General features: G+C 46.0%; 1 protein-coding gene across 1 annotated transcript in view; it reads left to right on the top strand.

The window, feature by feature from the left end:
- The window catches only part of CSUI_002255 (cation channel family protein), a 27,145-nt gene that overhangs the window by 6,747 nt on the left and 8,418 nt on the right, over positions 1-11,980 (top strand). The window contains exons 2-6 of the mRNA XM_068062457.1: positions 225-7,625; positions 8,124-8,228; positions 9,317-9,688; positions 10,416-10,491; positions 11,033-11,127. Of these exons, the coding sequence (XP_067925566.1) occupies positions 4,299-7,625; positions 8,124-8,228; positions 9,317-9,688; positions 10,416-10,491; positions 11,033-11,127 (3,975 nt within the window). The 5' untranslated portion in view covers positions 225-4,298. The remainder of the gene's footprint in view (positions 1-224; positions 7,626-8,123; positions 8,229-9,316; positions 9,689-10,415; positions 10,492-11,032; positions 11,128-11,980) is intronic.

The raw sequence follows: 11,980 nt of genomic DNA, 5'->3' as shown, positions 1-11,980 counted from the left end.
CTGTTCCTCTCTCGCACATCAAAGGTGAGCCATAAGTGGTGCGCCTGTGTGAAGACGGGTGATGCTCGGGGTTCCTCGCGAAACGTAGCGCGGAGAGACACCATATGAATGAGAGGATCAGCGGCAGGCAGTGAGCGAGTGAGTGAGGTGGTGAGGAGCCGCTGGTACGGGGGGGGTGTTGTGGTGAGCTGGCACGGGTTGCAACTTGGTAGTAAGATTTGTCACGACCATTTTAGTCCTCGGCTTCTATTATCTGAAAGCAATCTTGCTTTTATCTTTGAACGATAAAGGAGAAGACAAAGCTTTCTTCTCCTTTTCGTCCGCTGAAGGGTTTCACGTCCTCGGTTCTTTCCTTCCGTCTCTTCTTCCGGTCCTCGTGGCTGAGAAGATAGAGGGAGAGAACATCGACAGAGCGTGCCTCACTTCGACTTCATTTACATGATTTTTCTTTCTCTTATCTCTAACCTTACTCTTGTCTCTTATGAGGGGCTTTCTTCTACTCGCTCCGACTCTCTCAGCTAAAGCCCTTTAGCTCCTATCATCCTCCGCCTGCTCCTCATATCATCCGAGTGTATAGACACTGCAGCACAGCAGCAGGAGTGTGAGGCGAAGCACTAGTAGTAGGAGTCGTAGGAGCAAGTCCTTCCTTGTGAGGGAGCTCGGAGGGGGAGAGAACGTCTTGAAAGACGATAGAGAAGATAGATAGTTTTTCATGCTTTTTTTAAAGACAAAAGAGTAAATCTCTTCTTGTTGTTTCTATGAAAAGTTCAAAGAAGTAAAATCTTCTTTGGAAACAGCGAAAACGTTTCCACGGTGGAAGTGAACGACGGACGACGAGGCGGAGTAGTAGTAGTAGTAGTGGTACAGTCCGCTCACTCCGATAGGAGGAGATAAGGATGGAAGGACAACACATGCGCTAGGTCCTGCTACGACTAACTAGGTAGCCTTTCTTCCTTTCTTCCTTCCGTCTTTCCTTGCTAGTTGATGCTGACAACGATAGGAACTATAGGATTTCAAGCATTCACTCTTACTCACTTACCGTCATCCTTCTTCGTACGTTGTTCTTTCCGTCTTCTGTCTCTTTCTTCGTTCCTCCTCCTTCTCTTTCTCTCTGTGTTTCTTTTCCTTGCTGAAAATGTAAAGGTCAAAGGAAGGAGGAAGTAAGAGCCGGAGGGTCTGAAGAGCCCTGTCTCAACAACACTGAGAACCTTCTTCATTCGGTGCTTACGGAGACTTAACTAGAAGAAGGGGAAGGAGCAGGAAGAGATGAAGCGAAAAGGATTTTTGGTATCTCACTTGTTTCTCTTTTCCTCAAAAAGGGAGATGCAGTTGTTCCTCTATCTTTCTTTTTGAGCTGCTCTTTTCTTCTCTGTCCTTCTCTTCCTTCTTTTTCCCGGCAGACCACTTAGGCAGTCTTCTCATCAACACAATCGTTGTTTTCATTCCTTTTCCCTTTTCTCCGGGGTGTTCTCTTCTGGAGATTCTCTGTCCTAGCTACGAATCCGTGCAAAAAGACCTACGGAAACGGAGGGAGGGTCAAGAAACCCTTGGAGAGTCGAGAAACCCTTTAGAGGTTTCTTTACTTCCTGGCGTTCTCACAGTGCTTAATCGCCTTCTCAGTTTCCTTCCTTCTTCTCGCGGTGGACTACCTCTCTTGAAGCACGAAAAGAAGAGGAAGAATGGACTTTCTTTTTCTTCTGTTCTCCCGTCAAAGCGCCACACGTGATTTGAAAGATAGTAGCGTTTAACTAAGATCACCTTCCGCGTTGTCTCTTCCCCCTATCCTGTTTAGTCTTTTCTCAGCTACACTTTGTTTTTTTGCTTATGCAGACATTTCTTGTTTACCGCAGTTTCCAGTGTACATACACCCCGATGGACTAAGTTCTCGTGGTGATGTTGTTGCACTGCCAGCAGTAGTAGTAGTAGTCGTAGTAATCGTAGTGTGAGTGAGAAGAGAAAGAGAAACACCTTGTTCTTCCTTCTTTGTTCTCTTGAAAATGTAGAAATTCTCTGTCTCGTTTTTTGCTCCCCCTAGAAATGTCCGGGGATTTTCTTCACCTTTCCCAGAGATCATACATCGTAGGCTTTTCTGCTTCTCACTTTAGTTCCTGCCTCCTCGCCGTCTCGTCAAGAACCCCTCAATACAACAAGTACTCCGGCTCTGCTTCCACCTCTTCATTTCTTCTTCTTTCTCTATTCCTTGCTTCTCCAGTCTTGTCTTTCTCTCTCTCTTTCCCCTATGTCTTCCGTTCTCCCTTTCTTTCATTCTTTATCAGCAGTTCTTCTAGTCTTACCCGTGTCGGCTCACTTTATACCCATACATATATATATATATATGGGTATTCCATATCTCTCTGTAGATAGATATATTTGTGTATGGTAACATCTCTGTCTATATGTGTGTACGATCTGCCTGAAATACGTGGATGACGTGTCATATTGATAGATAGAGAAAGCAGGACGATGTCTTGTTTGGATAGTCTACACTACGATCTGTGTGGCAATTATTCACATCTCATCTGTACAGAGGATACACAGACATCTGCATAGTACGTGTATATAACATACACTATATATATAGATAAATGTATGTGTATATATGAACTGTATTAGTGACGACGTCATTTGAATGAGACGTGAAATTCCCGTCGAGACAGGTGGGACAGTCGAGAGACGTGTCTCCGTTTTCGAATCTCTTCCGACAAAGCTCAGAAGATTCTGTCTCAAGAAAAGCTTCTTCTTCTTCTTTTCAACGCTCCTAGCATGAATGAGATTTCTGTTTACCCCGGAAAGAAGCTCTCTTCTCATCTCTGTTGTCCTTCTTCTTCATAGGGAGCGTTTCCTGTCTTCTTCTCTTGTTTCGGCTCTTTGTTCTTCTATCTGGGGGCAAAGGTTCGAGTTCACTAAAAGGAAGGAGACGTCTCTTCTTCTATTCTTCTTCGCCTTCTTTTCAAATCGGGACGGAGGGAGCTAAAGACATAGCGACATCTCTCGCTCCGCGTGTCTTTCTCTCTCTTTCTTCTCAAGGTCTTTCAGCAGTCATCCCTCTTTCAGTTGTCTCTTCATCCTCGTCTCCTTCTTCGGCCTTGTTCTTCCGGAGCCTTTCTTCTCACGTGTTCTTTTGTTTCGCCTCTTCGTTTTTTTCTACGGCGAAGAAAAGAGAAAGATAGAGATCTACTTTTACATACCTCTATCGATGTGTATGTACAGAGTTGTTCATATCCTGTGGGTCGTTATGTGACCGACGCATACGGATGAAAACGCCGAGGAGGAGTACACAGCAGCGAGAAAGAGGGTGTCGTTGTTCTTCTTCCACGGGGGCTGCCTCTCTCTCAGGAGGATCTCTTCTTTCTCTTTCTTTCTTTCTCTCTCTTCTTTCATCTTCCTGCTAGGCAGAGGATCCGTCAGTCTTCTTCCGAACCATCACGGAGCTGCGGGTGTAGACGACATTCCCTTTATATCTCTTCCTTTTCGTCGCTCCCAGGCTTCTTCCCTCTCTCTTTCTATCCCTTCAAGAAAAGTTCATGTGCTAGTTGTTTAGTCATTTCACTGTCTCTCTTCTTTCTCTCTTCTTACCTGTACTTCTGCGCCTGGACTTGGCTAGCTCGCTGAAACGTCGAGTGTCTCCTCGCTGGAGCGCCCTCTGTATCTCGAGTCTCTCGGCATCTCCCCTTTCTATTCGTTGTCCCCTCCCCCGCCCCACTGTGCATCTCGAGTGTACGTACACGTCAGCTTGTGACTTTTCACTCTCAGCACATCAATCCTCTTCGCCGATTCCCTTGTATTTTGAGATCTTCTTCATTCCGTTTCTCAAAAGGGTGGGAGAGGAAGAGATCTCTCTTCTTTCACCCCCCGAGATTCTTTGTCTATGTAGAGAAGAAAGATCAAATCAAGAGACATCTATCTTTCTCTCGAAGAGACTCGCCTCTTCTTCCCTAGGTGGTAGGGGAATGGTCTTGGACCTCGTGGCGTCATCGAACAGAAGAGAGAAGTTGTTTAAAACTCTGAGTTCCCTCGATCTAGAGAAAATTCTTTCTCTAGGCTCATAATCCACTCCAGACAATTTCCCTAGAGAAAGAACTTTCTCTAGGCTCATAATCCACTCCAGACAATTTCGTCAGCTAGCTACCCGTCTCCGTCACGTGTGTATCTAGCATCTTCTTTGCCGTCGATTTTCGACGTCGATTGTCTTGAGTTTTCTTCAGATTTTCTGTCGGGTAAAGCTCTCTCTCTGTCTGTTGGTGTTGTTTCGCCGGCGTCTCGTCTCCCATCTTCTCTTGCTTTCTTTCACAGAAGGAATGACGGCGAGTGATGGATCGATTGAAGGAGAGAGAGAGGGAGAAACGCAGTGTTCTTCTGTGTTTAGAAGCAGCGCATGCAAAGACGTGGCTCGAAAGAGCCTCCTTTTTACAACGAGGTATCTTTCTGCTGTGAAGGGAGGAAGAGTCGGCCGCAAGAAGAAGAAAGGGAAGAGATTCCTCTCTCGCTCTTACAAACATCTCGTCACTATGGAGGAATCTTTAAGAGAAGACGCTCGAGGATGTCTATTCCTCGCTAGAGAAGAACACCAGCCAAAGGAGACGGAAGAGGAAGAAGAGAAGGAGAAAAGAAAAGAGAGAAACCTGCTCTCTGTTTCTGACGTCCCATCTAATAGATCTAAGTGCGGCTTTCCTCTCGGTGAAGAAGGAGAGCGAGAAGAAGAAGAAGAAGTTTCAGGAGAGTCTCGAAGACCGGAAGCTTCAAGTTGTTCTTCTCCTTTTCTGACGATGAAGGGAAAGGTCAACTCATGGAGGGGGGGAGGGAAAGGAATGCCAAGAGGGAGAAGAGAGAGAGGAGAAGAACAAGAAGTATCTCGGCGTCTCTCTTCTTCTCTTGGTCGTAGAGAAATGCGATCATCTGAATTGTCTTACGCTCTGCTAGGTGAAGAAAGAGAAGAGGAAGAAGAAGAAAAGCGAAAGAAGAGAGGGGGTATAGATAGCCCATACCATCCACAGGAAAGTCCATCAGCTTCTTCCAAATTCTCTAGTGTTACTCTCTCGGGAAGTTGTATACAAGGAGACACGGCGACAGATCTATTTTCAAGAGGAGAAGAATCAGGAGATACCACAATTGGGAGAGGAAAGAAAACAGAAGAAGAAGTAGAAAGAGAAGAGACGAGTCCCATTCCATTTGAGAGAAAGTTCTCGGCGAAACAGTCGACAAGACCAACATGTATTCCTTTCATACGGTCGTTTTCTTCTCCCCTTGTTTTTCCTCCTTCTTCTTCTTCGCCTGGACTCGCGGCTTCTTCTCTTCCAGCCGACGTGTCTCGAAGAGAAGAAGAAGAAGAAGATTCTTCTTCTTCTTTTTCTCCCTGTACTGATGCTATTGAGATGTCTCTACAGAAGGGAAAGGATGAGGGGGGGTGTTCAGGCTCTTACCGTGATGGGAAAAATGTCACCAGTCATAGCCAGCATTCCCTCTTCTTCTCCCCGTCTGCTTCTTGTTCTTCTCCCTCTCTTCCTCATTCATCTTTCCTTTCTTCTTCGCTGCGCGCATCAACGCCAGCATTGAAGTCTGTCGTTGTCTCTTCTCCAGACCTTCTTTCCTTCAGCAAGAAACACCGGGAAGGGAAAGACAGTGGAGAGAAGATCTGTTTCCCATCCTCTTCATCGTCGCGAAGAGGAAACTCTTCAAGACAGCCCGTAGAGAAATCACAAAGGAACCCCGTTGACGGCAGTGATGGTTTGAGAGAGAGAGATGAAGAAAAAGAGACTTGGGAGTCTCGTGATGCTCAGCGTCATTTTCAGGTGTATAGACAGCGCAGTGGGTCGCGCCAGGAGCGTGAGGGGCGTTCTGCATCGTCGAAAAAACGTGCGTCTCAGTGTTGTCCTCGGTTCTATGATATCGAGAATTCTTGTTCTCTCTTCTCTTCATCTTCTTCTTCTTCTCGTCAATTGTTCTCTTCTACCTGTCGTAGTCATCCTTATCCTACAGCTTCTTCTCCTCCTCCTCCCCCTGGTGTTTTGTGTTCGCATACGCACACGAGAAGTTTCGATGGGCCTTCTACTCCCTCTTCACGTTCCCCATCTGTATCGTCTTCTTCATCTTTATCCTGTGACTCTTCTTCGTCTTCTCCCTCGAACTCGCCTTGTTCTTCTTCCTCCTCTCCTCACATTTCGTCGTATACATCTTTCTCTCCGTTCTGTCATATCCTCTCAGATCATCACGACCGAAACAGAGAAAGTCTTTTACCTCCCCCTCATCCTCGATTTCGAGAAGAAACAGTTCTCGCCTCTCGCCCGCCTTCTTCTTCTTCTTCGCCTCTCCCACCTCCTCCTCCTCCCTCTTCTTCTCGCTTACAAGAACAACACCAAGGAGAAGAAGCGACTTCCTCATCGTCCCCTTCGTCTTCTTCTTCACAGCCTCTGCCCCTCTTACCCCCCCCGTCACCCGGGACTGCTTTCTCTCGTTCAAAGAACTTCAGTAGCCTATATTCTCCTCTTCATATCTTAAGCCCGCCACCAGGGCCACACAATCCGCATCGATCTGCTTCTTCTCCTCGTGGCACCCCCGGAGGCGGCGCCGGTTCTTCGAGCTCTCCTACCAACAACGACTCAGGTGTATCTGCTCCACTGGCTTCTGGAAATTCTTCAAGCTCTCAAAATGACAATTCGCAAAGTAGCTCCTCCTCTCCAGGTGGGGGAATGGCCATGATGAGTAGAGGAAGAAGAATGCTGAGATTTCAGAGATCTTCTTCTTGGGAACCTGGGAGCAGTAATAGTAGTAGCAGTAGCAGTAGTACTGGAACGGGTCTGAATGGCCTTAGCTCCTCTGCGAACGCTACTATTCCAAGCACGTGTCAGCATCCTGCCTCTTCCTCTTCTTCTTCTTCAACTTCTCAGGGGGGAGGACTTTCTCATTCTTCTCATAAGAAGATTCCTCCTTCTTCTTTACCTTCACCTATGGCTCCTTCCTCTATTCCTCGTCATCTCTCACCTTTTCACTCTTCTGCTTCTCGTCAAGGAGAAGAAGAACAACACCCACCACAGGGCGGAGAGCAAGGACAGAAAAGAAAAGAAGATCAAGAAGATGAAGAAGAAGAAGGAAGAATGACGAAGATGATGATGATGATGCTACCACCCCCCCCTCACAACTTGGGCGCACCTCTAGGAGAAGACTCTTCAACCCTGACTTCGTATATACAAAACACGGGGCGAGGAGGAGAATCTTCTTCTTCTTCTTGTTCTCCCCCCTGTCCTTTGTGTTGCTGTGGCGGTGCGAGTGCTATCCCATGCGGTTTTTGTACAGCTAGCCATCCGTACGTGTCTCCGCTGTTAGGGACAGCATCATCGAAACATGCCGCCCCTCCTTCACCTCACGGGCCGTCGACGAAATCCCCTCTTGAGTCGAGAGAGACAGGAGAAGGAGAAGAAGGAGAAGACTTCGTCTATAGTCATTCATCGCCACCCCATGCCTCATTAACATATCCAGGAAATGATGGAGGAGTCCCTGCCTTTCTGCTGTATGAACAGCAACAACAATTACGAAGAGACTCCACGGGGTTCTGGGCCTTCACGGGTGTCTGGGCGGATCAAGACGCCGCCGCTGCCGAGTTCAGAAGGATCGCTGCTTCGAAGGGAGGGGTAAGCAAGAAGAGAAAGAAAAAGAAAGAGAGAAGGAAAGAAAAAGATCAGAAACGGAAGAAGACGGCGGAGTTTATCGGGGTTGATGTCTGTGGAGACAGAAAGAGAGAGATTGAGAGGAGGAGGAGAAGGGGGGGGAAATAGTGTGGAAGATGGGCTCGCGATGGGAATCAGGAATGAGAGCGATGAGAGGTGTAGACGCTGCTGGCTTATGTGGAGTTGAAGAGAGCTGTAGAGGAGTATGAATAAATGTAGATATAATAGATAGACACGTGTCTGTCTACTGGCGAGTTGAAGGTGTGTTCTCTCACCCGGTGTTCTTTTTCCCAGGTGTCCATACACTCGGTTCTATGTATGTGTTTACATGTCTCTATAGTAGGGGGCTCCTGGACTTAGATGATATCAGTAATTATCTAGTTCCTACAGGTCTATCTGCGTGTATGTATATGAGAGAGAATATGTCTGTCCGATGTGTGGGGTTTTGTTCGCTGCCCGCAGAGTAGTTTATTAACGTTGCATGCATTTCGATTGTTCGTCACGATCTTCGTTATTTTAGACGTGATCAAACTCGGAGCATCGACGTACTTCTATCCCTCAAACCATGTAAGTCTCTCCCTCTTTTCTCTTTCAAGTCATGTCTACGTTGCTTCTTCTCTTTCCTCTCTTTCGCCTTGTTCTCTTCTGTTCTATTCTCGGTTAGCTTCGAATTGTTTTCTGTGAGAGTCGAGGCTATGCATAGCATGCCAACAACGGAGAAAAGTTCAGCTAGCTACGGGGAGCTGCTGGAGTTGTGTTTCAATTGTGAAAGGGTTGTCGATGTTATAGTGGGATGCTACGCCTTGTGTCTTTTCCTCCTCGGTTTCAAGTCTTTAGATGAAGCGAAATCGAGGGTGGAAGCTAGTAGGAGATAGGTGATATTCCTCCTTCACTCGTAGGGCTAGCGGCAGACAACAGGCATGTGTTAAGGAGGCTATAGTCATGACAACCGACGTGTATGGAGTCTAGTAGTAGATTCAAGTCGAGTGATATATACTCTATACCTTCGAGCCTCTTTATGTGACAAAAGATAGCTACCGATGTTTCTCTACCCGCGGACGCAATGTGTGGAGGTGTCTGTAGATAGATGACATAGATAGGAGTGAAAGAAACGGCATTTCTTTGTCGCTTGCACTCGTCCAAGAGATGTATGTACGAGCGAAGCCTTCGTTGGTGGAGTAGATGGGAGCTCGTCTATCAGCTAACTGTAGACATCCAGTGTTTCTTGATAGACACCAAAAAATCTTCTCTCCTGACTAGCCGTCTATCTGTCTCCCTAGGTGCACTTGTCTTTCAACACTCGTCTGTCTATGTCTATCGATCAATATCTATCTGCCTAGGTATCTCCTCCGCTCCCAACTGGCTCCATAGAGAGAGAGGAGTATACGTAGTGTGTGTAGCTGGAGATGTACACTTATCAGGGACTAGAGAGGTCTCTAAATGAGGCATCTGTCTTCTGTCTCCTCTTTCTTAGTCTCCCTCTCCTGAGAAAGTTGTGGCCATAGAATTATCATCAGGAGAGAGACGACGACGTTGTTTGGAGAGGGATTCTTCTATCTCAGATAGATCAGTCTCACCGTATCTCCCCTTTCTTACTTCTTCTTTCTTTTGTCTGCCTCTCTGGCTGTGTATATGTGCATCTCGTGTGTCTTCAGACAGCCTTCGTTGTGTTCGTCGGTTTAGAATTTTTCGTTTGGATTTTCTTCCTTGCCGAGGCGCTATTAAAGGTCAAGATCTTGGGACTCCGTCGATACTTTAAATCGATGTTCAACTGCTTCGATTGTTTTATTCTTCTAGTGGAATCGATTGCCCTACTCCTACGTGTGGCCATCGTAGCGGATCCAGGAGGAATAGGCTACGCTATTTTCTATCCTTTAGCGTCGTCCTCGTCTTTGAATGAGGGAGAGGGGGGAAATGCAATCGATGGAGACAACAACAATGGACTTGATGAGTCTACAGCTAGCTCCTCCGCTAGTAATGGTATTGCAAATGAGTTTCTCCTAACTCCCCTTCATCGAGGTCTCCTTGTAAGTTGTCAAGAGTCTTAAAGAAAGAAAAGATGTCTCGAGATTTCGCAGTCTCTCAGTTTTCCTGTGTGTGAGGAGTATTCATCTCGGTGACGAAAAAGTGTCGATTCTTCGCCCCACCTGTTTATCTCCTGAATCGAGTCATCCATTTATGTGTATCTCGATCCTTGTCAAGTATTCGTGTAAGATAGATAGATAGATAGACGGTGGATTGCTTTCCGTAAGTATACCTGCGAGTTGTATATGATGTAAGGACAGGAGGAGCAGACACAGCAAAAAGATCTTTTCTCTTCCTTTTCATTCAGAGGCCGTTTCAAGCCCCGTGTTTTTTTTTCTTTCTTTCTCTTTTCTTCTTTTCATCTGGGTCACGTGAACGGCAGAGGATTCGTAGCATACAGACAACTTTCCCTTTATGAATGAAGATAGCTCTCTCTCGTCTACATGTGCATCTACCTGTACACGTACATCCTATATGCCAGGGCGTGTATACGTTATATCACTTTAGATCGTCAGGCATGATCTGTATAGACGTTGATATATATACGTGTATGTGTACATTCATATACGAACCTCTGTTTCGTACTTTCTCACCGCAAATACCGTTACATATCTTTGAGTGTACGTACAGACATCGCTCTAACGGCGTTGCCGGGTGTATGGATGGGTGATACGTAGGAACTGTGTCTTCCTAGGCTTGTTTTGCTCTTCTTTTTCTTTCTTTTCTCAGGTCCTTGATACACTTCAACTCTTCCGTGTGTATCGGCTCACCTTCTCTTGCCGGGAGCTCTTTCTGCTTACCAAAAGTAAATCCACGAAGTGAAGACAAACTTGAATCTTTCTTCCACTCGTTTTCGTCTCTTCCCTTCGGCCTCTCTCATGCGTTTCTCTCCTTCTTCTTCTTCCCTGTCTCTATCTCGTTGTCTTTCTCGCGGTTCTTCACTTCTCCTCCGTACTTCAAGAGGAAGAGGAAGAAGAAGCGACTTCGTCTTCTGTTGTCTTGGCGTCTTATTCTAGTCTCTCATTTTCTGAATTTCTTGCGTATTCTAAGTGGTATGGCGTCCATGTGTATGTAGGTCTGTCTGTATATGAATATACATGTACCGGGTCCACAGAATATATATATATATATGTATATACGCAGTTCCTCGTGTCTCCCGTGTGGTGCGTGTATGTGTATCTTACTTCCTTGTCTAGACGGAGAAGAATACGGACGAGAAACCCCAAGAAAGTTCGAGTTCTTTTCTGTCTGTCTCTCCCGATTCCTCCTCCTTTTTTCTTCTCATAGAGAGAAGGGTGCGACATAAGCATTTCTTCTTCCTCTTCTTTGTGTGTGTATGTCTGTAGGTATTCTTCACAGCTTAAGATCGTTGCAGTGGACGGCTCTCTTTGTCTTCTGCGTTATCTACACGTGCGCTATATTCTGTACATGGGCCTTCTATGTAAGCACGACAGGAAGAATACCTTCTCTCTACACACGTCTCAGGACATGCAGACTCTTTCTCTTCATCTCGTCTCTCTCTCAATGTACATGTATATATACAAAGGCGGGCTAGACGCGTATATGAAGCTCTCTTGTCGTATGTGCATATACATACATATGCGTGCATATCCATGTAGATGTGCATAGGTGTAGATAGATAGGAAGATATAGATACAACTGTCCGGTATGCCTTGGTATGGCACAGGCGTCTCTAGCATCGTTGTATGTATGTGAAAAGATGTGTGTATTGATGCATGGAGATAAGTTTCTGTACAGCCGTCTTTTATCTTTTCTCATATAGTCCAAGCAGATTTTGATCCTCTTCCAAGGGGCTGACTGGAGGCTAGGCGAGAGACATAGAATGGATGCTCTTCATATTTTTCAAAGGAGAGAGAGAGTTCTCTCTTCTCTTTCTTTTCTTTTCCCCTTCTTCCATCGTCTCTTATCCTTCGGTGTTTTGTCTCCAGTCATCATATATTGTAATTATGTTTGACTGGATCTAGCGTATGTCTGGAGCTAGCTATCTGTGTAGACATGTATGTATAGTCTCCTCCGCGTATATGTCTGTATCTAGATGCACGAAGTGCACGGGACAGGTCGCGCTATTGTATGTAAGTTTAGCCTGTTGTCCTGTGTTTCTTCCTCTTCTTCTCTCTTCTTGCAAAGAACATGACTTGAGAGAAGAACTATGGGGAGGAGAGAGTATGACGGCGTGCTTTCTCACGATTCTTATCAAGATAGAAATACAAGAAAGAGACAGACAGAAGAGAGTGAGGTAGAAACTTCAGATCTTCCTTTTCCCATCTGCCGTC

Source organism: Cystoisospora suis, assembly GCF_002600585.1.
Source record: "Cystoisospora suis strain Wien I chromosome Unknown contig_942, whole genome shotgun sequence".
Lineage (NCBI taxonomy): Eukaryota > Apicomplexa > Conoidasida > Eucoccidiorida > Sarcocystidae > Cystoisospora > Cystoisospora suis.
The sequence above is the reverse complement of the archived record's forward strand: the minus strand, read 5'-3'. Positions and strand labels throughout refer to the sequence as shown.